At 40.2% G+C, this 25,366-nt stretch overlaps 1 protein-coding gene across 3 annotated transcripts; it reads right to left on the bottom strand.

Moving 5' to 3' along the window:
• Positions 1–1,551: 1,551 nt before the first annotated feature.
• LOC108896114 (uncharacterized) lies at positions 1,552–20,014 on the bottom strand. Of its 3 annotated transcripts, XR_001963065.2 has the most exons (6): positions 19,540–20,014; positions 12,762–16,838; positions 10,794–10,917; positions 8,342–9,256; positions 2,883–7,373; positions 1,552–2,845 (listed from the first exon to the last, which is right to left on the bottom strand). XR_001963065.2 is itself a non-coding variant. In XM_018695121.2 (5 exons), exons 2-5 carry the CDS (start codon positions 16,186–16,188, stop codon positions 6,905–6,907), a joined length of 4,935 nt encoding a protein of 1,644 aa, XP_018550637.1. In that variant the 5' UTR covers positions 16,189–16,838; positions 19,540–20,014; the 3' UTR covers positions 1,552–6,904. The 3 variants fall into 3 exon arrangements, 2 of the variants coding, with proteins under 2 accessions (XP_018550637.1, XP_018550638.1); XM_018695121.2 differs by having other exon boundaries at positions 1,552–7,373; XM_018695122.2 differs by lacking the exon at positions 19,540–20,014 and adding an exon at positions 19,418–19,533 and having other exon boundaries at positions 1,552–7,373.
• Positions 20,015–25,366: the final 5,352 nt, after the last annotated feature.

The following is a 25,366-nucleotide window of genomic DNA, read 5'->3' as shown; positions in this document are numbered from 1 at the left end:
GCACATTTATGTATAACTAAAAACTTATTTAAAATAAGTCTCTCGTCTTTCTCAGAGTGCACTGAATCTGAAAAGTTTGTTCAAATTAGTTTAAGAATGATAGTAAATCTGGTCATATATTTTTACAGACTGTGTGACAAACAGACTGTGTCATCTGGCCCAATAAATTACCACAGTCCCTGTGGTGGCTGAGGAACTGGCACATAGATTAACTATTCATAATGGTAGTCTATCTCTCCCTCTCTCTCTTTCTCTCTGGCCTTATTCAAAGTGCTCTAATTAATCAGCCTTAAATAGATGGACAGACCTACATTACTGACACAAGTCCTCATACACCATGTACTGCTTAATACACAGATGGCACCATTGGCTATGTGTATGTATATGTCTGTGTGTGTGTGTGTGTGTGTGTGTGTGTGTGTCAGCTTGTTTTACTATACATGTGGGGTCCAACAGCTTTGTGGAGACCGAAATGCTGGGTCTCATACATTTAAATGGGTATTTGATGGTTAAGATTTGGTTTTAGGAATAGGGTTAGAATTAGGTTTAAGATTAAGACCAGGAAGTCATTTTTTATAAGGTAAATCCTTGTAAAAACTACACTGGAATTATATTTTTACATTGGAATTACATCAAAAAGCTTAGCTAGAATAATTACCATCACTCAAGTTTATTACAACATTGGTCTTATATTCATACTTTTTTGCCATGATTTGAATGGTTATAAGAACACTCTGCATTAACTATTTGCTGAGATCTAGGAACATGGTGGTGTCACTTGTCCAACATGACAAGAAACATGAGTCATCATCATCATCAGTCCCCCTTTCAAAACTGGACATGTTCACCCATAGAAAGTACATGATATCCATTAGCTTACAGATGTAAGCTAATGGATATCATGGACAGGTAAGGTAATTAACTGTAAAATTCAGCATTGTTGACTAACCTAGGGATTGGTTTGGAAATGTTGTAATTATCCTTAAAATTTTCAAATTTTTAACTATTTAAGGATTAAAGCTGCAACAGCTGTTTTTTCCTTATTTCATTCATTTGGGGTTGTGTTTTTGTCCATCTGATGAATGCATCTCCTTAAAACTCTGTGTTTGGCCTCTACCATCTTCTGACAAAAATGCACTGTCTCTTTAGCTGCTAATCACAAGCTAGTCACTAACTTTTTCTGTCTGCTGTTTGGTGCTGACTAGTTAGCGCAAAGTGAGTTTATTAGTTGGCTGAAAACAAGGAGAAAACTTCAGGATATTGAACCAAAAATTATTTACAAAAGGCCACTAAAACACTCAGTAGAGCTGAGGATGTAGAGTTAGTGGTCATTTCATTTCTCCATTCACATTACACAGTTGTTTGATGGATTTTTAATATAAAAATACTATTACAGCAGTGCAGTTTTGCTCTGGATTCTTTGCTAGGTTCTTTCAGATTCATGTATATCGGTGAACCTGGGTTCAAGGGTAGCCTATAAAGAAATGTAGTCCATTGTGAATAACATGCCCAGCATAGAACAGGGTTAAGACAGCTGAAACACGAGTCACATTCCACCATCAAATTTAGTCTTTATTTGTACATTAATGCATTTCAGCAAGGCTTGGGAATATGGCACACAATAAGATTTCACATAAATCATCTGTTTCCACTACAAAACCCTCTCAGGTCTTAGTTCTTAATCACCACTAAGCTTTAAAAGTGACCAGCAGTAACATGAACAGCAAAATTACGCACATGGCCTGATATTACTGGATTTTACAAAAGCCAGTGTAGGATGTGTAATGTAGTTTATCCTTAATATATCACAGTGAAACTAGATGTTTTGCCACAGTTTAATGCGAGCGAAAATCAAAGATTACTTCATTGATTAAAAAATAGTACATACAACTATCTGGCTCATCCTCTCATTTGGTCCAGTTTCTGAGCTTTAAAGTTTACTTACTGCAACAAATATTTCCTTCCACCACACATGTAAAGCAGCAGGGTTAAAAAAAGATGTTATTTTTCCAATGGAAATCAGGTTTTAAGTGCTACAATGCGTGATGCCAATTGTATATATATTGTTAAAAGTATATTAGAGAAAAATCCCACACAGGTGACTTGTAATGAACAGTGTCCTGTAAACAGGCTCTATAGTTTGTCCAGGTAGTTTATAGATGCCATGGCTCTGTCCCATTTTTACAGCAAGAAACAAGTCAGCTTCAAATAAACAGCACAGCTCTCCATACATTATCATGTCAAGATGCCAGAGGCTGGCAGAGAATCACCAAGAAACTGCCTGGAGCCCAACTGTGAAGCTGCAGTGGAAAACTGGCTCGGCTAAACTTGATTACAGCCATGTTCCAATGCAATCCCTCATATAAAATAAAAAGAAGGTGATTGCATCACTGAAAATTATGTCCCTCATAACACATTCACACGCTCCATATCTTTTTATTGCTCATATGTGAAATGTGCGTGGAATGTGTCCAAACTATGTGGAATATCATAATGTGAGCTTACAAATAAGCGCTCATTCTGTTGTGTTTCTAAGGCCTCAATTACACATGCACACAGACAGCTGCAGACAGTCCACTTGGAGTCCGCTTTCTGGACCACATGCGCAGTTACTTGTAGTGTAATGGCCACGTGGACACAACAAATTGGAGGGTACGCGGATTTCCACACAGAGCCTCATGTCCACCTTCTGATGATGAAATTTATGTCATGTGGGTCCTGGTGGACCCTCCTGTACTCGCAGATGCATCAAGTATAACACTTGCTTAAAAGATACACTCCCTGATTTTAATACTGCCTTAACAGATATGAAAAGGCTGGATCACCAACAAAACTAGTGCATAACCTGGGATCCCAGACGTCCCAGGTTCACTGTATGTCACTGAATGCTGTATGGTTTTAGTTTGGTCATTTTATTAATTGGCGACTTGGTGCCAGTAAAGTAGAATATCAAATAAAGCAGGTCCATTCTGACTGGTTGGCAGGTGTGAATCAAGTTTTAGTAACTGGACATGCAGGTATTTGTTTGCCATGCTAAATTAACTGAAGCTAACTGATTAACTGAATTAACTGATCTTGGAGCTGAAGGTATTTGTAAAACCAAACTGAATTTTAAACTGTTGAATACTGAATACCAAATGCACTAATTGCAAATTCGGTGGAGGAAAGGGAAGACTTAAAATGACCTACTTTAGTTTTAGTGAAGCAAAAAATGAAGAACATAAGAATGTAAGAATACAGTGATAGAGAGCAAATGTGTAGGCCTATGTGTGTGTCTGTGACAAAAGGGAAAGAGAGGCAGTCTGTGTGAAGGACAAAGATAGAGAGAGAGAGACGTAACGTTAGCAACAACGCTATTCTCTATTCTTGGGTATGTTTTTGACTTTAAGGCAATCAGTGAAATTTCATTCTCTCTTAATTTCAAAACTTGTAAGTATATTACATTTCTCAACCTAACTTCCTAGCAACTAGCTGTTGCCTAGCAACACAAATGACAGGAATTCTGAGGCACAGGAACTACAGTAGCCTATATTTCATGATACAACACAAACAGCCAGATTGAAATGTAATTTTTGGAGTATGTGAAAGGTGCTTTTAATTTTATTACATATGGCATTTTGTTGGTATGGGGTAGTATACAGTGACGAGTAATGGTAGAAATTACAGTTTGAAATTCAATAATTAACAGTAATATTACAGTTACTAATGCTCCGTTACTTTGACACTGGGGATGGGCTTGTTTGCTATCTTACCAAGAATTAGATAAATGTGATAAATCAGTTTGGTCTTGGTCAAGGGAGAGACTAGTCTGGGATGTGCTAGCTTGGCATTGGACCTCAAGGTGTGGGGAGGTGGTTAGCCTATACCAATAAAGGAGAAATATGAGTTCTGGAGATGCCAAAGTTGTCTTGTTTGTGTGAGGAGATTGGAGATTGGAGATTGTGTGAACTGCGCAACTGAGGTCAAGACTTTATGGAGCACTGTGTGCAATCACTGAGATTAAGATAGTTGCTGGATGGTCAGTAAACCGGTTTGTTTTCTTAACCAAAATATCTCATTTTATATTTCTACACATTAAATACTAAAGATGCGACGTGTGCGTGTGTGTGGAGGATTTGGAGTTGTCTAAAGGCACCTTTGACAGAGCTGGGCAGGGTAACACAAGTAAAGTCACAAGTTAAGTAACACATTACTTTTTCTGCTGAGTAATTACTTTTGTGTAATTACTTTTTCAGTGAATAATGAGTAATTGATTACAGTTTTAAAGTAACTTGCCAAACACTGCAAGTTGTACATCCCATGTTTGTAATGGATTGCATGGAGATTAAAACACCAATTTGTGTTTGTGTGGTACCTATTCTTTCACTTTATGTTTAATCAAATACACCAAAAAAAAAAAAAAAACCTGGGGTCAGATAGTATTATTCCAGCAAAGGTTGGTTTCTCCTGCTATGGGAGTCCATTTAACTGGTTGGTTCGGCCATGCCAAAATGTCTTCACAGCTCACTTCTTTTCAAACCTTCATCAGTCATTACTTCAGCCATGATTAACATTAACTTCATGAGACATTCTGACAGTCAAAAACAAAAACCTGCAGCTTTAAAAGTACAGATATGCTAATGAAGCACTTAATTCCTCCTGGGATGTGCTTGTACATCTGTGCTCAACAGCACAAGAAATAAATCCATCACTGAAGCAGACAGGTGCATTTAGGGCTCTACCAAATCCTGTTGGTTTAAACAGAGCATCATCATGAATAAAGACTGGCAGAGCATTTAAAGCTGCACAAAGAAACAGTTTTCATTTTTCTTGGGGAAAAAAAAAAAACCATCTTATGTCAATCAAGAAATGTGGCTGCAGCATCCACACAATAGATTCAGCTTCCAAATTCTGACAATCACCTTCACTCTCAGTGCACACTAAGACATATTTAGTTGGCTTGGAGGCTGTCAAAATTTAAAGAGTTACCTCTTACAAATCAATTTGAAATTCAAGTGCAAATTTAAAATACCACAACTAAACCTGCCTGTCAGGCCATCATTTCATAATGACATCATCTTTTAACAAGAATTATTATTGTGTAACACAACAATTTGTGAACCTTCTACCTTTCCTTTGTCATATTTGTAATAGGATAACAAATCTGATAGTACTGTGCACTCTTTTAAAGGTGCTACATGTATCATTTTTAACATCAGTAAATTATTACCACATACCTCATTTTAAGACATCAGCACTTACAATTACTCAAGAACAAGACCACTGCTGGGATGACTGGCAGCTCTTACAGCCTCCACACTGCATTTTACATTGTGTGCATCCAAGCAAAATCTTATGGAAGCTTCAGCACAAACAGCTAAAGTGGCTAGATTTTCTCACTGTGAAAAATGGGAGTGAGAGGCAAATGAAGAAAAAAAAATGTTTCCAACATGTTTATCCTCTTCAATAAAGCCAAAAATGCCACAGAGGTAAGGAGAGAAAGGGCACAATGGGGATTATGAGAGATTAAGTCTTTACTGGTGTGAGACAAAGACACCAGTAAAGACTTCAGTCACCTCAACCATGGTCTCATTGTTTATGGCAATTGTACCAAGCTACCTAGTGATAAATTGATGCTTAAAAATGTTACAGATAGAGCCGCTAAATGAGCGTGTAACTGCATTTACAACTGGTATTTGGCTGTTTAAATAAAATTAAACTCAAACATTATTATACACAGCACTCAGGCAACATTTCCACATATGAAACATAGAGTATAGCATGAATCTGTAAGCATATTGCTCAGTTATTACATTCACAATTTCAAATCTAATTGATAAATAAAACATTTAAATTAAATGTTATTACTAAATCCTTCTATTATTTGTTCATGTTTGCACATTCATCACATATATATTTCGCTTTATAATTATCTCAATGTTCAAAATATATTATCAACACACTGTTAAATACACTTTAAAGTTGGATGTGATTATAAAATACATTGTACACTGTAAAGACCTCGGCCTGATGTTTAAAATTCAGTTTTTAAAATACATACTTGAAATAGTAAGATCAGGCGTTATATGGGGCGGGAAAGTGTAATCTTTATAAAGAGATAACACAAAGAATCCAACAGAAATTCTTTTGCCCAACTGTAATCAACATGTGTTATTCTAACCAAATTCCTAAATTTTAATAATATTTAAATTCAGGTGACCAAACCAAATTATTGAGAATGTCTAATGTGCTGCATTCTGTTTTAGGGTGGACTATCTTTGTAGTTGTGTACATCCTGTACAGTACATTCAACAGAATAAAAAAAAAACACAGAATTATTCATATGCATTATTTAAATTAAGAATATGTGAACATGTAACTAATAAACCAACCTTGAGTTTCAGAAGTTGATTAAACTCATTAGGAATGAAACTGTTGCATATGTTACCTAAATGTTCTAAATGTTCTATCAGTGGCCATATTTCCACATAATTTCAACCTGAAGGTTTCTGTTTAGCCTGAGTCTCACACTGTCTCAAACTGATTATATATATATGATACTATGTAGGCTAATCTAAGAAAATGCAACAATTAACTAGTCTTTTATGCAGCCTTTATAAGGTCATAAGAAGGCAATGGCAGCAGCTAGATGCAAAATAAAAAATTTACAGGCAAAAAGCTGTAGTTGTTCAAGCTATCAGTTTCTACAAAACAAGTTGAAGCTCTTTTCTTTGCAACCAAAGCAGCTTCAAGCAATGAAAGCTCTTCCCAAATTGTCAAACAAAAAACATTTCCTTCATAAGTCAACCAGAAGACGACGATGATGGTGAAGATGATGAAGACGATGAAGATGAAGGAGGGGGTCTATGGGTTTCAGCCTCCGCCCAGTTCTGTGAACTTTACCAGTGATGATGATGTCATCTCCTTATCTTTCTCCTTTCTGCTTCCTGTGCACACTGATCTCTGGGCTGGTTTGAACTGCCATGTCACTTTCTTTGTTGTTGACGACTGCTCTACCATTGTTGTTGTTGGCTTCACTGTTGTAGTGACAGACTGAGTTGCCATGGGAATGCCTGGTGTCACTGGCATGCTGGTGGTAACCCCAGTAACCATTTCTTGCTTTACCATTGTTGTTTCTGTCCTGTTCTGTGAAGAGCTCGCTCAGCACCTCAGGTTCAGTGGTTTCTCCAAACAAGTCCCAGCCAGGTTCAGCAGGCAGTCGTTTAGGTCGTACTACACCAGAAGATTTGTTACCAGCAGCAGAGCTTCTGGAGGAGCGACTAGGATCAGAATCGGACAGGTCTGAGTCCCAGTCACTGTCCCCTGCCACTGAGCCACAACCCAGGACTGACAGATCAACAGGGCCAGAGCCTGAACTCTCAGAGTCTGACTCCCTGGAAAAATATGATAGACAGAATCTGAGTCAAATATTGCACTATGGGAATATTTAATTGCATTGGCCAAAGTCTTTATTTAAAACATTTCCATATTTTTATCTAATATCTTCATTTTCATATTTATTTGAAAATGAAGATTTTCCCTTCTCCAGGAACCTCCCAAATTTTCACTTCTACTATCCTTTTGGCCTCCTGATAACTATGCTGCTTCTGGAGTCCCCTGATCTAAACAGGCTTGAAAAGACTCATTCAGCTTGACAACCTCCATTGTCAGATAAATTGATTACAATCAGGTAACGTAAAGGGACTAATAACTTTCTGGGCACAACTCTGCTACCCAACTGGGCCATTTAGATTCCTATTTGCCAGACACTCAATTTACTGGTCAGTCTACATTCCAATCCTCATCTATGGTCATGGGCTTGACCAAAACATGACCAAACTAAGCAAATGAACAGTTTGTCAAAGGATAGTGGGAGCAACCCTCAGAGCTAGGGAGTGGAACGAAGACATCTGGAAGGATTTGACTAAATTCATTGAAAGGAGCCAGTTGAGGTTGTCTGGGCATCTGAATAGGTTGCCTCCTGGACTCCTCCTTGTCAAGAAATTCCAGGCAAGCCCAGCCGGGAGGAGGCCCCATGGAAGACCCAGAGCACACTGTGCAGATTGTTAAGTCCCTCAAGGCATATTTGTGATGTGTGATATTGAGCTATATAATAAAATTTGACTTGAGTTTACACACTGGGGGATCACATATTCCATCTGGGCCAGAGTCACCTTAATATCCCCCCAGGGAGAGCTGGAATAGATGGCTAGGGAGAAAGACATCTGGACTACCTTACTTAGCTGAGTGCCACCATGAGGCAGGAGGAGATGTGCAGATCTGCAGCTAAACTAAAGAAATAGCTTTGAATCACAAACAGTGAATGCGCTAGAGCTATAATGAACACATATAATGCACATACCTGCCGCTGTAGGGTGTGGTTCCTGCAGGCCCCAGCAGGAGGCAGGCTGGAGCAGCCAGATAGACAAAGCTGTCTGTGCACAGAAAATCTCCTTCCTCTGGTTTTAGTGGGCCAAGGTGAGTTGGTTTGGCATCCTGTTCTGGATTTGACTGGTCCAAGTGTGTTTTCACGCTATCCAAATGTTGTTTTGTATCATCAAGTGTTGTTTGTATTAAGTCTTGTTCTGTATCATGGGTGGTAACTTCTTTTACTGTGGTGATTTCACCCCGGGAGGCGGGTCTTGCAGACACAGCAAGGTAAACAAAGCTATCCGACTGGACAAAGGGATCTAAGTCACCACAGTCCAGTCCTGAGCTTCTGATTGGTTTCTGATTAGGATCTAGAAGGTGTTTGACTGATTGTTTTGAGGGAGAAAGAGGAAAAGGGGGGTCATGTCCCATGAGGGTCACTTTTTTCCTGGGTGGTATTTCTTCACTTTGTGGATTATTCAGAGTTGGCAAGCTCACAATGTCTGTTTGGTCAAGTGGGAACTTAGTGATTGAAACTACTCCTATCTTATCATCTTTCCTTCTAATCTCATCCTCCCCTCTCTCTTCATATCCTCCCACCCTTCCACACCCTGTTTCCTCTTTTTCACCATCTAGTTCCATGTCCTCATGCGGGGAGGTGTTGAGGAGTGATGGGTAGCACCACTGTAGCTCTGCACTCTCTTCCCGCCCCCATTCCTTTAACCCTCCATCTTCTCCATCTTTCTCCAGTGACGTACTGCTGCTGCCTAAGTCAGAACCGCTGACTGGTTGGTCGCTGTCAGAGCCGGCCTCCTCCTGACTCTGATTGGATAAGGAGAGGAAAACGCCACTGGAGTCTGACTCCAGCGTCAAGTTGGAGTCTGGAGAGCTGTCCTCTTTGGTAGAGCTGGAAAAAAGACAAGGCAGTCAAATGACTGCTACATCCCCACGTGTATATTAAGCTTCTGTGACTTTTAATGTTCTCTGTCTACCATTGGTTACCACAACCTGTCATCAATTTTTTCAAAACCCACATTTTCAGATCAAGGCCAATAATTTGTTTTTGTGTCTCAGTCCTCACTGAGCACTTTTTATATATCTCTTATCTGAATGCTTGCACAGATGTCTAGGTGATGGACACATCATTATGAATGCCTTAGCTCTTTAATTTGGCCGAGGCCATGGCATGGTTTAGTTTATGTTTTTATTTATTAGCTGCTTTATAATGTATATCTAACACCTGAATCATGTTTACAATAGTCGTAATGTTTTATAACTGTCCAGACTAAAAATGTTACTAAACCATAAAAACCTCAATTTTGATGCAAGTTTGAATAGGTAAAAATATATTAAGCTTATTAAGGGCACTACACTGTATGTCCTGCCAGTAAAAACCCCAAAATCACAAATGTTGTACAGCACCATTTCAGCCTGTCAAGTCCAGATGGTCCACATTTAAAAACCAACCAATACAGTCAACATAGTCCATATTTGAAGTGGACCATGTGGACTTCGGTTGAAAGTCCAAATGGTCCACTGCTGTACACCAATAGTGGTTTGGGGCTCTATACAAAATAACTAGATTAGTGTATTGGAATTACAATGGCAGCCAGCCTTTCTTAGCTTTTAGTGCCTTTCAGAACCAATAAAGAGAGGCCAAGTGTCACACCTGAAAAAACTTCCTTTCTCTAGCAGCTCATTAACATTGTACTTCTCTACGTGCTTAATGTGCCTTTTCTCATTCCAAACTGTGGATAGACACTCTGCTGTTCTACAAGTATGAGATGTTCACAATAATGACACATGATAAAGCTATAAGATGGCAGCAAAGGCAACAAATGTGTGAATGTGCAGTCGAATCTCCCACCAAATCATCCAAATGCCCAACATTTGAACTATTGCAAAAGGAAGTCAGCTGTACTAAACTAAAACAATGGCACTAAATTTAGGAAATAATGACATGCTGATGGAGACAGGAGCAAATTAACATGTTTTGAAAATGTCTTCAGGAATTTATTTTAGATTTAGGAATCTGCCTTAATTTCTGGGACTGAAAGAGATTTTTTTTTTTTTCCTATATTCATGTGTTCACTCTGTTTGATACACAGATTACATGTGGTGTGCCCTATGTCTCGTGTGGAGCCACTGTCATTTTGTTTATTTGTTTCACTCACTGCTCAGCCTCAAGAAGGTTTATACATTTAATTTGCATTCAGATAGAATCTGTGCATGATCAGTGTTAAACTATATAGAAATATCTAAAAGAAAATAAAAGAGAAATGAAAAGAGAAAAGTCTGCAAAATTTCTGAAATTCTCAGAAACATAAAATGATTGAACGTTCCATGTTCCAAATCAATGTGGTGACTCTGGCACCCACAAAATGAATTTAAATTGTCCAAATATCATAATAAAAGTAATACATTCACTATGTTTGTGGAATTACCTTGTGCCAACAGTGGAAGTCCCAGCAGATTTGTTTGACCAGTCAACAGGAGGTCTGTCTGCATCTGTAGCTGGTGAGGCCATAGCACTAAGCTCCAAACTGACCTGGGATCTGCTCCCAACTCCTGGAACATTAAACAAGAGGAACCAGAGATATAATCAGTACACTACATCATTCATTCTCCTCCTGGTCAAGCCTTTGGATAGTTGAAACTGAGCCAACAAATCCTAATTTAGGTAATATGATGGGCTATGGGTAAAGCTGAAATAAGAAGCATCACCCACAATGCCTGAGACACATGCCAATCACACAAACAAACCCAAATCCAAAGTTATGCTGATGTTCATAAAAATCCCCCCACCCCACCTCTGCATCCTCCTATAGGCTCTGGGTCTATAGGCTCCTTCAACTGAGGATAGATCTCGGTTGAGTATTTGAGCCTGGCATTGAAACTGTGTCTTGACCTGGGCCTTTTTACTGAAAAGTATTGTAAGAAATCATCTAAGGCTGACATGATCCATGAACTATCTGAAAAAGGCAAGGTAGTAGTTTAATATACCCGTTATGTAATTTATGTGACATTGATATTGTGTCTGTATTAGAATTGATATTTTCCCTTTCCCTCCTAATCTAAAAATATATTCATAAGGATTTGGCTTCCAAGGAAACCAGGAAAGGAGAGACAAAACAAAAACTGTATTGCACTGATGAGAGCCAATACACTGAGGTTTGCTGTGTTTAGTCCACCTAGCTGAAATGTTCTCACTAATTTTTTTTATGTAAAAAAATTGCAATAGAGTGCTATACTTTATTTATAAAGTTGTAGAGATAATGATTATGTAGAGATGAATGAGGGAAAAATACTGGAAAACTATGTTCATGCATGGCATCAGATTAATACATTAGTTCAGAACAATGAACAATTGCACTTTGCTGGAGCTCAGACACCACATATTATTTTGGTCCATATAAATGAATTAATTCACAGTCTACACCTCAGCCAAACTCTCAGACAGTCACAAAAATTACAGAGCACCCGCTGAATTCAGGAAACAATTCAGTGACTAAATAATGCTGCTGTTTTGACTGGTTACATAATGTAATAAACATAAACAATGAATGCAAAATTGTGAATTAATTGATTGTACTGAAAAATGTTACATCCATTTAGAAGAAAAAAGCATGACCATCACATTCCAAATGTAAATAAAACACAAATTGTTACATTACAAAATAGTAGAAGCTCAAAATTCCCACTTTGTTGTACTTTATCTAAAAACATCAGTAATGTGCTGTGGATTTATTTTCATTCCATGCATGTTTAACTGTCAATACTGTTATTTCATTTTGGAACAGTAAGAAGAATCCATCTGTGATTATGATAATGTAATGGTTACTGTTTACTGGTTACTGTATTACAGTATCATAAAGGTGGGTCCTGCATGGTTACCTTATCTTGTGCCCTTGTCTTATAGAAGGCCCCTGTGTTCAAAATTACTTTAACAATTTTATTATTTCTTTATGTTAGTTAACATTGTGGTCAATGGTCCATATTGCAATAATTCAAAATCTGACTTTATGCCTCTAGTATGGGTCAAGCTCCAAAAACCCTACATCCTACATTTTTCTTTTATGTAACCTATGGATATGTTTTCTCAAGCCCTCCTTGCATGGTAACATTGGTTTTCAAACTCCATGCTCTCAGCCAAGCTTTTTATTATAAATATGAAGTTTTCAAGCACAAGCCAAGATAACTCTGTTGACATCACAACATCACAATCAGGGCTTTAAAAAAATGAAGCCATAGTTATAGCCTACTGTTTTCTCCATGACAGGTAAACTGACTTTTTTATGAGTAAAATCAGTAGAGTTCACCTATAACATGAATAGTTGCTAATGGAACCTCCCAAATCCAGCATATTATTGCAGGCACATGAATGAAAAACTATGGAAAGAGTGAAAACAAACCTGTCAAGAGAGCAGCTTTCTCTCTCTGCGGCCCAGGGTGTGTTTGGTACATGTCAGCTCGTTCCCTCTGTGGCTCCAGCAGCGTCTGGTATAGATCCTGGGTGTCCCTGTGGGTCTGAGACAGGTCTAAGTGCTCCAGATCAGAGTCCAGCTCCCTGGCTCTCCTCTCTAGCTCTGTCAGGCTGAGCTCCGAGGCTGCCGAGGAGGGGGGATGTGATCCCCCAAAGCCGACCGGGGGTCGGAGGAGAGGCCAACGCTGCAGGGAGCCTGAGAAGGAATCTGTATCACCTCCTCCTCCTGCTCCCCCTTTTTCCCAGCCATCATCCCACAATGTATTTACCATTTCAAGGACAGCATCCCAACTCTCCATCCCCCCTTCCTCTCCAAGTGTCCCTCCTTCTCCTCCCTCCACTTCAATATCCTCTTTCTGTAATTTAGTGACCACCACCTCTAACTCTTGTTCATGCCACTCTTGTATTCCATCTTTAATCTTCATACTTCTTCCATTCAACTTTTCAGATATTATTTCTACATCCTTCTCCTTTTTCAGTACCTCCTTAGTTTTGTTTACTTGGACTTTTTCTTCAATCCTTCTCATTTCTTGTTTGGTTTCTTCTACCTGCCCCTCACCAACAGTAAGCTTCTTTTTCTCCTTCCCCACTTTGTCCTCCTTTTTGTCTTTCTCTTCTCTCCTCTCCTTCTCTCTTTTCTCTTCTTTTCCTTTCCTGTCTTCCCTTTCAGTCTTCTGCTTGTTTGGCTCTCCTTGTTTTTCCTTGCTCCGGGATCTCCTGGGCTCCTCCTGTTCTCTGCAGACCCTCCAGTGCTCCAAGTTCTGCTCCTTCAAGGAGGCCCTGCCCACCAAACTGGCCACCTGTGCCGGGTCTGGATTGGAGGGCTCTTTAAGTGAGCATCGTCCCACAATACTTGAAGCATTCATTACACTTGTTAGTGGGTTCTCTGAGAAGTGGCCTGGGCGAGGGTGGAGGAGGGCGTGTGGGCGCCTCTTCTCCAATGCTGAGAGGACAGAAGGGAGTGGGGGAAGTATGGGGAGGTTGTGGAGTGCCCCACCCTGTCGAACAGTCCTCTTTCTGACAATGATTCGGCGTGGCCAGGTTGACTCAATGCCTTCAGAGGGGCCTGGTGACTCAAGGTCTCCAAGCCCTATGCCTAGTTGTGGGCTGACCACACCTGGTCGTAGCCCTGTGGCTGTGCCCGGTCGAGTCCTGGAGCTGGATTTGGATGATTTGTTTTTCTGGGATTTGGAGCCTTTCTCTTTGTGGCTAGATTCAGTCTTATCAATGTCCAAAGGCTTTTTCTCAGCCTGATCTGCAGGGGTAATTTCAGCTTTATGTCCAGCGACAACACTTATCTGAGCTTTATCTGTAGTCTTAGTGCTCTTCGGGGCTTCACTGACAACTCCAGTCTCAGTGTTACTCTTAGTCCCCGTCTCATTACCACCCCCAGCTTCTTGTACTGCCTCAGGCTCAGATATGAAAGCAGTCTTAACATCTGTCTCAACTTTAGCATCTGCTCTGGACTCTGAACCAACCTCATTATTATGTTTAGCTATAACTCCAGCTTCTGTTCCAGTCCTGTTCTCCACCTGTTTTGAACTAACTTTAGCCTCAGTCTCTGGCTGAAGCTCTGGCTTCATTCTTGGTCCAGTCTCAACTTTATCTTCAGGCCCATCCCTGTTCTCAGTGTCAGTAACAGGTGAAGGTATAGCCTCAGCAATAGGTTCTGGTTTAGCCATACCCCTTCCAGTTTTTTCTCCACTCCTTGTACTTCCCCTGTGTCCCTCCTTAACAGGAGCCATATTTTCTATTTCTACCCCAGATTGGACTTTTCCTTCCAAATCCCGTCCCCCTGGTCTTGTTTTCACCTGGGAGCCCATTCTTGTTTCAGACCCATTTTTGATGCTAGCCCTGGATCCTTTGTCATATTTGTTCCAACTTTCAGCTCTGTGGTGTTCTTGTATTCCAGCCCTGATCTCAGCCTCTGACATGTTTGCAGCCCCAACTTCACTTACTAACCTAGGTCCACACCCAGATTTGCTGTCAACTAATACTAAACCAACACTCCCATTGTCAAACTTAGAAACCATTCCTCCACCTACGCTGTCAGGGCCAACCTTTGACCCAGCTCTATTCCTACCCACAGCGCAGGTGCCCATTCTGGGGGCAGCACTGGGGGAGGGTGAAGGTGAGGGCTGGGGCAGCAACAGGGGTGTTGTGTCTAAAGCCTGGTCAGGCTCTAAAAACACAGAGTCTCTGTCTGAATGCAGAGGAACTGGTCGACCATACCCAAAGGTCCCAAAAGTTGATGTTTCCCTCCTCTCCCTTTCTCTTGCTCTCTCCCTCTCCAGCCTTCCTCTCTCCCTCTCTCTTTCCCACTCTCTCTGGGCCCACCCTCGCTCCATCTCCCTTTCTCTCTCCCTCTCCCACTCCCTTTCTCGCTCACTGCGGCCCCATCCTCCTCCTCGATCCCTCAGGTCCTGCTCGAGGTCATGAGCGGACAGTTGGACCAGCGGGGCACGGTAGGGTGATCGTCTGAGCTCATGGGGTGGTGACAGCCTAAGACTCTGGGTCTGGGAGTAATGCCTTGGTTGAATGACATGGGGAGGGGAACAGCGCAAACTCTGAGTCTGACTGGGACGAGGTTTGGCAGGAGAGAAAAAGACTGGAGTATGGTAACCTGAAGAAAGAGGTGAGCCAGAGAAGGGGGAAATGAGAGGGGAGGTAAGAGAAGAGGATTGGCCCCCGGGGGGAGGGTAGTGCCCTGGGTTCAGATATCCCCCTCCTCTGTCCATCATTTCAGTTGTAGTAAGCTCCAGACACTCCAGGTGTTTTGGAGGTGTCAGGACTTTCCAGGAATGTCGTCCATCTCTGCTCTTTGTACTGTCTCCATGATGATGGTGGTGGTGATGATGGTGTTTCTTGGATGAAGAGGAGGAAACTCCTGGCGCTGAGAACGAGGACACAGAGGGAGAAACTGACCGGGTGAAACGTCCTGGCGAGTGGCAGCCGCCACCATCAGCATCCTGACTGCCAAGCTTCAGTGAATCATAAATGGCTCTTTCATCCAGTCGCCGCACAAATGAGGGGTTCGGAGTTAAAGAGCGGGGCTGTGGATCAAACATATCAGCTGGGGATCTGCTAACCCTGAGGGAACCACTTGCAGAGTAACTAAAATTTCCCTCACCTCCACCATCTCGCCTTATGGAGCCTCCAGGGTGGTGGTGATGGCTGTCAATCTGTTGATTGATGCACATGGTATCATAGATGGACCGCTGGGGTATGTAGCCATCTCCATACCCGCCTTCCATTCCCCCATCTCGCCCTCCCACTCTCCCATCCCCAGCTCCATGCTTCTCCAGGCAGCAGGAGCTCTTCCTGAAACACCCGGGACGGCTAAGGGGCTTGCCCATGATTGGTTGGCTGGCTGATGGTGGGAGGGGTCGATGGGAGGCACGTGTGAAGCTTGAAGAGTGAATTGTGAAGTTGTTAATTTCCCTAAATCTGAGAAGAATTGCTTGAAAAATGACTTTCAAAATGTGCAAGACACATGGCAGCTGGCTTTGAGAGGGCCATGGAAAAATAAAGGAATTAGAGAAATGGTGCTCTCACTGTAATACACTGAAGCATATTCCTTCTGTTTTAGGTTAGGACAATCTTGTGATTTAAAAAATCCTCTTGTCAAAATCTCCATGACATAAAGATGATGTAAACAACATAATGTCCAAATTAAATTTGGAAATGGAATCCTACTTCAAGAAATATTCCAACCAGATTTCGGAGAAACATATGAAAAGATAAGACAAAATATGTCCAGTTTTTATCTCCGCAGGGTTAGTGTTCTTAGCTCATCTTCTCTCCCACTCTTGCCCGACATGACTGCATTTGTATTTATTCTGGTTGTTTATTGTTCTGGCTGTCTGTTCAGAGCCTATTAAGTCTTTATCAAGCTGAGTGTTAGTCAGTCAAACACGGAGCGACAGAAAGACAGTGGATGCAGGACTGAATCCAGTCGAAGCTTCTCCTCTCATTCTGGCTGTGTTGCTTGATTACCGTCATCTGTCTGTGGAAAACAAAGCAAATAAAAAAAATATCTGAATGTGAAACAGCTTGAAAAAGTCTGCTGATAAATATCAGTGAATGGTTATTACAATATTAAGATATTAGTCAATAATGAGTATTCTTGTATGTCTACTTAAAGGGGCACTCAATAAACCTTAAACATTTCAGTGTACATCATGTACATCGTGTCACAAGAAGTACACTTAAACCTGTGAAAACAGTTGTATAATGTCCTCTGTGGCACTGAATGGAGCTTTCTAGTCTGAGAAAACAACCCTGATTATGTCATCGGTATGTAGCCCACTGGGGATCATAAGGTAAAAAAAAAAAAACGTTTTGAGAATATGTAAGAACAGATTAATAAAGTTCAGAAATTAATAATTACAGTGTCTGGTGGTTTTTTTATGCCAAGGCAGTACTCAACATAACACATGTGCAGTTTGCCAATCCATGTGCCCGGTTTGCCAAACCATACGTATGGTTTAGCAATCTGCACGTTTCTTAAGTCGTTCCCATGGATTCTCACCTAAATATTTTTTTTCACATGACCCCCAGGGTGCTCTGTATGTCAGAGGTACCTCAAATTGGGCATGAAACTTCAGATTTGTAACAGAATTCCTGTGTTACGAACTTGAATGTGAGTTTTCAAAGGTATGGGCATTAAATGGGCAAAAAAGGGTCTAAAGAAAGACACAGTATAGTTGCATAATAGGAATTGCGAAATCCAGTGTTTTTTGGAGCTTGACCCATACTAGGAAGAAAAAAAGAGTCAAGTCAATGTGTCTCTTGTGAATCCCTCAGTTTAATGAAGGTGCAATGTTAAATTGTTGAGTGCCTCTTTAATTTCACCAGTGCCTGCAGAGAGCAAAAGTAGCCCAAAGCTGTCTAAGAAAGTAGTAAATCATTTCCTCAGTCAACTTGTAAGGATGGTAGTATCACATATATTAATGATGTATTCAGGTCAAACATCAACCCAAGGACTTCCATCCATTAAATACATTTTAAAACCCTTTTTGAGACTGGTTTCTCAAGAAGTATTCACTTTTTTGTAAAAATAAATAAATAAATAAATAAAAAATGTGTGGTATGAATGTATGGTAAAACATTGGACAGGCTGAAAATGGAGCTATAAACTCTAGCCCTAGTTGCTTAACCCTTATGTTTAATTTCAAGTTACATCTTAACATAGAATTTGCTAATAGTCTTCATAAGGGCAACAAACATGTAAGAGGCAAGACAAGATAAGAACATAAAATGTACATTTGTAGATGTATGTTTTTCTCCAAAGGACAGGTGAAACAGTAAGCTAAATACTGTTGCTCTAAGTGTCTTTCAGTGCATTTTGTAAGAGTTAAAGTGTTCAAAGCCATGACAACGAAAGGCAAAAACGTCAAATGGTCTTTGTTTTCCCCCAGAGGATGGGCTAAACATTAAGCTTAACACTGTAACCCTAGTTAGCTAATCTATATGCCCAATTTTGTAGGGGTATATATGACATATAACATACCAACAATTTTCACAACCTTAAAGGTAAAAACACCTCACAACCAAAACAACAAATGACAAAAATCTCAAATGTTCTTCATAATGTTAGTTGATATTGTTCCCTCAAGAATGGGCTACACACTAAGTTAAAGACTGTACCCCTATGTAGCTAGTCCCTTCAGTACCAACAGTTCTCACAAAGGGATGAAAAACTGTTCACAGCCAAAATAACAAAAGACAAAATCCTCAAACAACCTAGCAAGCATTTTGAAGTTGGAGAGATGTTAATGTGACAGCCTGCACCATACAGCCCAAAAGCACCATGCAAATTTGGTGCCAAAAATAAAGTCAAGATGACGTCAATATTCCTTCAAAGCCGTTGCCTCCATTGATATAAGAAATCTGAAACTGAATTTCCCAACATGTCATAGTAAATTTGGTTTAACGTTGATGTTCCTACTTTGAATGTACCAAACTGGTTCAACTAGCCAGCTAACCCTAGCTTTGTTGGAGACAACAACAATACATAGTATGATTATCTCCACACTTAGTATTACAGAAAGTCACCAACATCACAAGAAAAGGTATTTTGACACTGGAGTGGGCATTCACCACACATACTAGTGACCTCAGCACAACACTGACTAATTTCACTACACTTGAACCAGTTCAGAGAAAAAAAGTTTTTAAAAAATGGATTTAAAATCATTTACTGACTCAAAAACTCCATTTAGAGAACACATAGAGAAAGGAACACACTAACACAGTCACATAATGAAAAACATCTTTAGACAGCTTTCCACAGTAGTCCTGAAGTATCCACACTAATATCCATCTCAAATGTAATATCAAAGTCAGAACTGTCTAATTTGCATGTATTAGTGATGCCTTCCTCACAAATTCGTTAAGCTCCATCAAAGGAGCCTATTGATAGTTGAGAATCATTGCTGGTCTCTCTATCTCTTTCTCTATCTTTTCAGTGTGCCTTCATTCTTCAGCATCCTCTCTCATCCACCCCCCTTACCACCACCCTCTCTTTCATCACTGCTGCTGCCACCTGCTCTGTTTTACCCCAATCAATAGAAAAGCCAGAACCTTATCAACATGGTCACAGTCATTAAAAGGCATCAGTCAATCCAGTCCATCGAACTCAGTCCCATCCTGGTAATGTGTTGTCATCCTGTCTCAAATTTAGCATCCTCATTTGTTTTTCTTACCGGCATCTCTGCCCCTGTCGTTTCTCTCTGTCTCTCTCTCTTTATCTCTGCTGTTTTTCTCTTTTTCTGTCGCTTGTCTCCCTCTCCCTCTCCCTCTCCCTCTCTCCCTTCTCTCTCTCTCTCTCTCTCTCTCTGCTGTGAATCATGCCTTCTGTCAGAGGAAGGTTTTTTTGACAAGCGCTCTCTCTGCCAACCAACACACCAACGCAAACCCTCCTCCTCTCCCTTTCACTCTCTCCCTTCTCGCTTTTCTTCTCCTCGATATAGCCTCCCTCTACCTCTCGCTCTCTCCTTCTCTTCCTCTTTCTCTCTCTTTCTCCCTCCCATTTACTCTCCACACAGCTTCGGGGGTTTAAGAGCTTTGGAGCTGCAAAGAGACCAACTTCTCCTCTCCATCTGCCTCTTCTCTCTCTTCCTCCAGCTAATCTCTCATTCTTATCTCTCTCTCATCATCTCTCTGTATTTCTGTCTTTCTATCTTTCTCTCCCACTTCTCTCAATCCCTTGAAGATTTAGTTTGACCTGAGTGGGTTACCCTTGGGAAATCATCACCATCAGACGTTTTAGAAATGAGGTAACGAAGGAGAAGAAGTATGAAGTATCTATCTATCTATCTATCTATCTATCTATCTATCTATCTATCTATCTATCTATCTATCTGTTTCAGTCTCCCCCACACACACATTCTTTTCTTCTCTGGCTCTCTCCATCCCTCTTGTAGCCCTCTCAGTTTGCCCTCTACCTCCCACTCTTCACCTCAGCGTTAATGCAACACGCATCACTGTGGAGGCGGTAGGGATGAGTGAGAGAGAAAGAAAGAGCAACAATGGATACTCACATACTGTACAGTGCAATTTAAAAGCGTCGTCATCAGCACCATCATTTGACCATGCACAGCTTTGTGGAAAAACACAAGCTATTTTTTTCATTTTTTCATTTCATTAAGAGATGTTAAACTAATGAGCAGTAGCATCATAATGTACATTCTTTGTTCCTTTTTACCTGGATGATATAACAGCCAGCCTTTACATTTGCTGTTCCAAACACTCACGGACACTATCCACAGAAAGTGGAGTTGGTCTGGTTTCTGGTTTCCATTTTGTGTTGAATGAACAGAAAAGGAAGGACAGCAACAGGGGGGGGAAATGCCAGCTACAGAAACACAAATTTCATCATAGGAAAAAAAAAAAAAAATCTTAGGAAGAATCTCACAGTGCCACCTACATGGTTTGACTGACACATGATTTCAAGTGATTGGATTGGAAATGCAGTTAAAAAAAACAAAACACTGCAGTAACACTTGGATTCTGCAAACCGTTGCCAGGGCTATACAATAATATAAATTATATTAATAATCAACTTAATATTAGAGGATTAGAAGTTGGACTCTGCATCAGAAATAAAGCCCAAACAATACTGGATTTAATAATAAACTTCTGTTAGATATGTCAGACACTTACATAAACACATAATATGAACAAATTCATTCTTGACCTTAGGAACAGCACATGACAAAAAAACCATTTGTACTGCTAAACATCATGACAACTGGGCAAACTCCATCCACCTAAGAGGATTCCGTGCTATGACTGAAAGCTCCACAACAGCCACTAAGTGGTGTTTCTTCTCTGGTATTTCTTGTTATTTACCATCCATCACATGACACATATTCTGATACCAGTGTATCTGTGATAAGCTAATCAGCCAATATGTTGCCTCTGTTCAAAATACACATTATGACAGTATCGTGCTGATTAGTTCATGGTGGCCATGAGAAATATTAAGGCCTTGCAAGAGCATGAAATGGGTATAATTTCTAGTGAATCCATATCGCAGCCACTGATCCATCCATGCATTATCTATACTGCTTAACCTTAACCAATTTTAATCCAGATTTCCCCAGACATGAAAATATCCAAACCATGTGTCGTTAGTAACCCTCTGAAATAATCAATAATATATTTTTTTAATTTCCATGGAAAAGTATGTGAGAAAGTGTGTTTTATAGTTGGTCAAAATGGTGGGATGATGTGCTGCTTACCAAATTAAAATATTTATCCCATTAAGTCATCTAAATTCTCATATTTCCAAGCCCAGTTATTAACCAATTTAAAACTCTGTCACTGACAGTCTCCAGAAAATGCTCTATCACGTTCTAGTGTGACTATTTTACATCAAAAAACCTCGCACAACACAGATACAGTGTATTCAGAGAGCAGGTTTCTCTCATCACTCTACGCTCACGGACTACAAGAATTGGCAATCATGTACCAAATTAGGTGAAAGAAAGAAAATGCATTTTAATGGGAACAGGTATGGAATTTGTCACTGTACCTCTTGGTTTAAGATTCATGAGTTAAAACAGAAAGTGGCCATATGGTGGCAGTATTTGATCTACATCTGCATCAAAAATGAGTCCTATAACCTTGACCCATGGCCTACCCCTTGAGTCTACTTGCTCACAAGGAATTTTTCAGGCCAATTTGGATTCAATTTGAAGGGGACTTCTGAAACAAAGTATCCATCTATCCATCTATTATCTACACCACTTATCCATTAAGGGTCATGGAGGCTGGAGCCTATCCCAGCTGACATTGGGTGAGAGGTGGTGTACACCCTGTACAGTTCGCCTGTCCACCACAGGGCCAACACATATATACAAACAACCATTCACCATTCATCGTCTACGAGCTATTTAGAGTCACCAATTAATCTAACCTGCATGTCTTTGGACTGTGGGAGGAAGCCAGAGTACCTGGAGTCAGCCAGAGTACAGGAAGAACATGTAAACTCCACACAGACCAGGTGAACCAGGGCTCGAACCTTCTTGCTGTGAGGCGACAGTACAAACCACTGCACTAACTGTGCCACCTGATAAAGTATCTTTTTGAAACAACTATTTCAGCAGTGCATCAGACTAAAATTTTAGCCAGTGGGTAGATACATAACAAGCAGGATTGCTAAGTTAATAAGCCTGCAATTGGCTATGTAAGTTGTTCACTGTATGGTAAGGCAGCCCAGTCAACAGTGTTGGTGAGTAGTTAATTATATGTAATTAAACTAGTAGTTAAACCACCCTTTTTGTACCCTTTTCGGTGGTAGTTCATCTATAATCATTTAGTGATACATCCAGTGTCCAGCTCTAGCTGGGACTGTGTAGTTTATTCTTGAAACTACAAACAATTTTGAGCCATAAAATGAGAGAAATCATTTTTTATTTACCATTTATTTACTATAATTCAACCCCTTTGACCAGCTCTACCCCCCATTTCTTTCATCAGCCCAAGCAATCCTTCCGTCAAGCAGCCACCACACACTTGACCTGTGTAGTGTAGTGCGTGTGCAAAGGCATTGATCAGTGCTCACACTGGCAGAGAGGCGTCTTACTGAAGAACATTTTATATACACTGTATAAAAAAATCTTTAAAGGTAAAGGTAACTTTGCTGTAGTTAAACCTCTTTAAGTGTGAAGCTATTGCTAGCTCGCAAAGTTGTGCTTTCAGAGCAGCCTTCCTAACACTGCCAGTCAATATGCATTAAAATAAGTAAAATCGATGTAAACACAAACAGAAAATTGTATGTGATTTCTGAAACTCTGGGATTTTAATTTCAAGCTGCACCTTTCACCACAGTCTTGTTAAAACTGGGCCAGTCTTTTCCTTGTATTGTGTGACTGACTGAGAAAAAGACTGGCTCTCACTCCCCTTTATTATGCTTGTTCACTATGTGAGCTCAAGTGGTGTTGACTGAGTGTGTGTGTGTGTGTGTGTGTGTGTGACAGGAGACAGAGAGAGGCAAGCAGAGACAGGGAGAGGGATCTCAGTCAACAGTAAAACAGTAAAAAAAAAATACATTGTCTAAAAAAAAAAGTGAAGAATGTATTTGTCTGTATATCTGTGTTTTTTTCAGACTGCACAGCCTGGTGTGTCCACATAGACAGCTGAGCATGTTGCATCTCATAACACTAGCGGCTATAAGCGTGTAAGGCCTGGTAGTAACCAAGTTTAAACTTATCTTTCTGTTTCTTGCTGTGTTATTTCCTCAGGAGGGTAAAAGTTTGACTTAAATCTGAGGCCACGAGCCCTGGGTAGTGATCCAAAGATACAGACAGTGGACATTCAGTCTATCTATAGGTTGCTTGCCCTCTCTAGTGGTTTAAAAAGGCCTTGGTGCTGAGCTGAGCTGCACCTTGGTAACAAGACAAAGCTGTTGAGGTTGAACAAAATGACTGGTTTGAAAAAAATCTGATGTTTTTTAGAAAGTGAAATTACACTGAATCACTAACTACATCCTTTTTATTCCTGGATAATCTAAAGACCTTACTCTGGTGCTGAAAATATTATTCCTGATCTGCCACATGATTCAAGTTTACTCAAGGTTAAGGTTAGGGAAAGGGACTAAGATGGTTAAAAGAAACTTGTGACCCATGGACCCAGGCCTCAAGATAAGGTTGACACAAAAGTCATTAGTCACACAACCACAAGAAATTGCTTGTAAGGAAAATGTAAACATATCTTATTTTGCATATTTGAACAAATGACCAAGTTATTTTTCTGGTTTTTGACTGAGTTCTGTCTTTTAACTTGATTAAAACAGTACCAATGAAATTCCATTCATATCTGTTAAATACTATATGATGGGGTAACAGCAAACCTGTCATCAGTGGAGACCCCAGCATATGTAGTATATATGAAACTACCTGCATAGCTATGTAGACTTCACCAGTGATTGTGGATTTTGTAAAAGAATAATATCCAGCCATTGATCCATTAGCTATAGTTTTTTAAAGGCTCACTGGGCCAGTCACTCATAGGGCTGACATATAGAGACAAACAACCAGTCATGCTCACATTCATTCAGTCTATCTATAGGTTGCTTGCCCCCATGATTCAGTAGCTTGTAGAACCACCTTTACCAGCAATAAGCTGAAGTAATGGTTTTCTGTATGACTTTATCAGTCTCTCACATCATTGTGGAGGAGTTTTGTTGCATTCTTCTCAGCATTGCTTCAGTTTATTGAGGTTTGCAGCCATTTGTTTATGCACAGTTCTCTCAAGGTCCCGCCACAGCATTTCAGTCGGGTTGAGGTCTGGACTTTGACTGGAGCATTGCTCCTTGATTCTTTTTATTTTCTACATTCCATTGTAGATTTGCTGGTGTGCTTGGGATCATTGTCCTGTTGCATGACCCAATTTCAGCTAAGCTTTAGCTGTCAGACAGATGTCCTTATATTTGACTCTAGAATACTTTGGGGTACAGAGGAGTTCATTGTTATCTCAATGACTGTAAGATGCCCAGGTCCTGTGGCTGCAAAACAAGCCCTAATTATCAGGCGTCCACCACAGTGCTTGACAGTTGGTATGAGGTGTTGGTGCTGATATGCTGTGTTTGGTTTTCCCGCAGTGCATTATGGCCATACATCTCCACTTTGGTCTCGTCTGTCCAAAGGACATTAAATAATAAAATAAAATTTATCACTGTAGAATGATGTTTGGACATGGCCTTAGAAACCCTCTGCATTATGGCGTAGTTTTTGTTAAATAAATAATGACAGTGTAATATGTTGTGTGTTGTTCATCTGAGGTTGTATTTACCTAAATTTCAGATCAGATGATTTTTTATTATGTCCTGATAAATAAAACCATACAATTCAAAGAGGGTGTTCTTTCTTTTTCACATGACTGTATGTTGATTTTTCAATAATGTTTTTTTCAGTAATAATAATAATCATCATCATCATAGCTTTTTTTCTCTCAGTCGTGTTCATCAGGAGCAAGCATCATACTGTATGAACAGACTGCTCCACTAATTCATCACTCCTCATTTAT

Source organism: Lates calcarifer, linkage group LG19 (assembly GCF_001640805.2).
Source record: "Lates calcarifer isolate ASB-BC8 linkage group LG19, TLL_Latcal_v3, whole genome shotgun sequence".
NCBI classification, from domain to species: Eukaryota; Metazoa; Chordata; class Actinopteri; family Centropomidae; genus Lates; species Lates calcarifer.
Note: the sequence above shows the minus strand (reverse complement) of the source record. Positions and strands in the feature narration are given on the sequence as shown.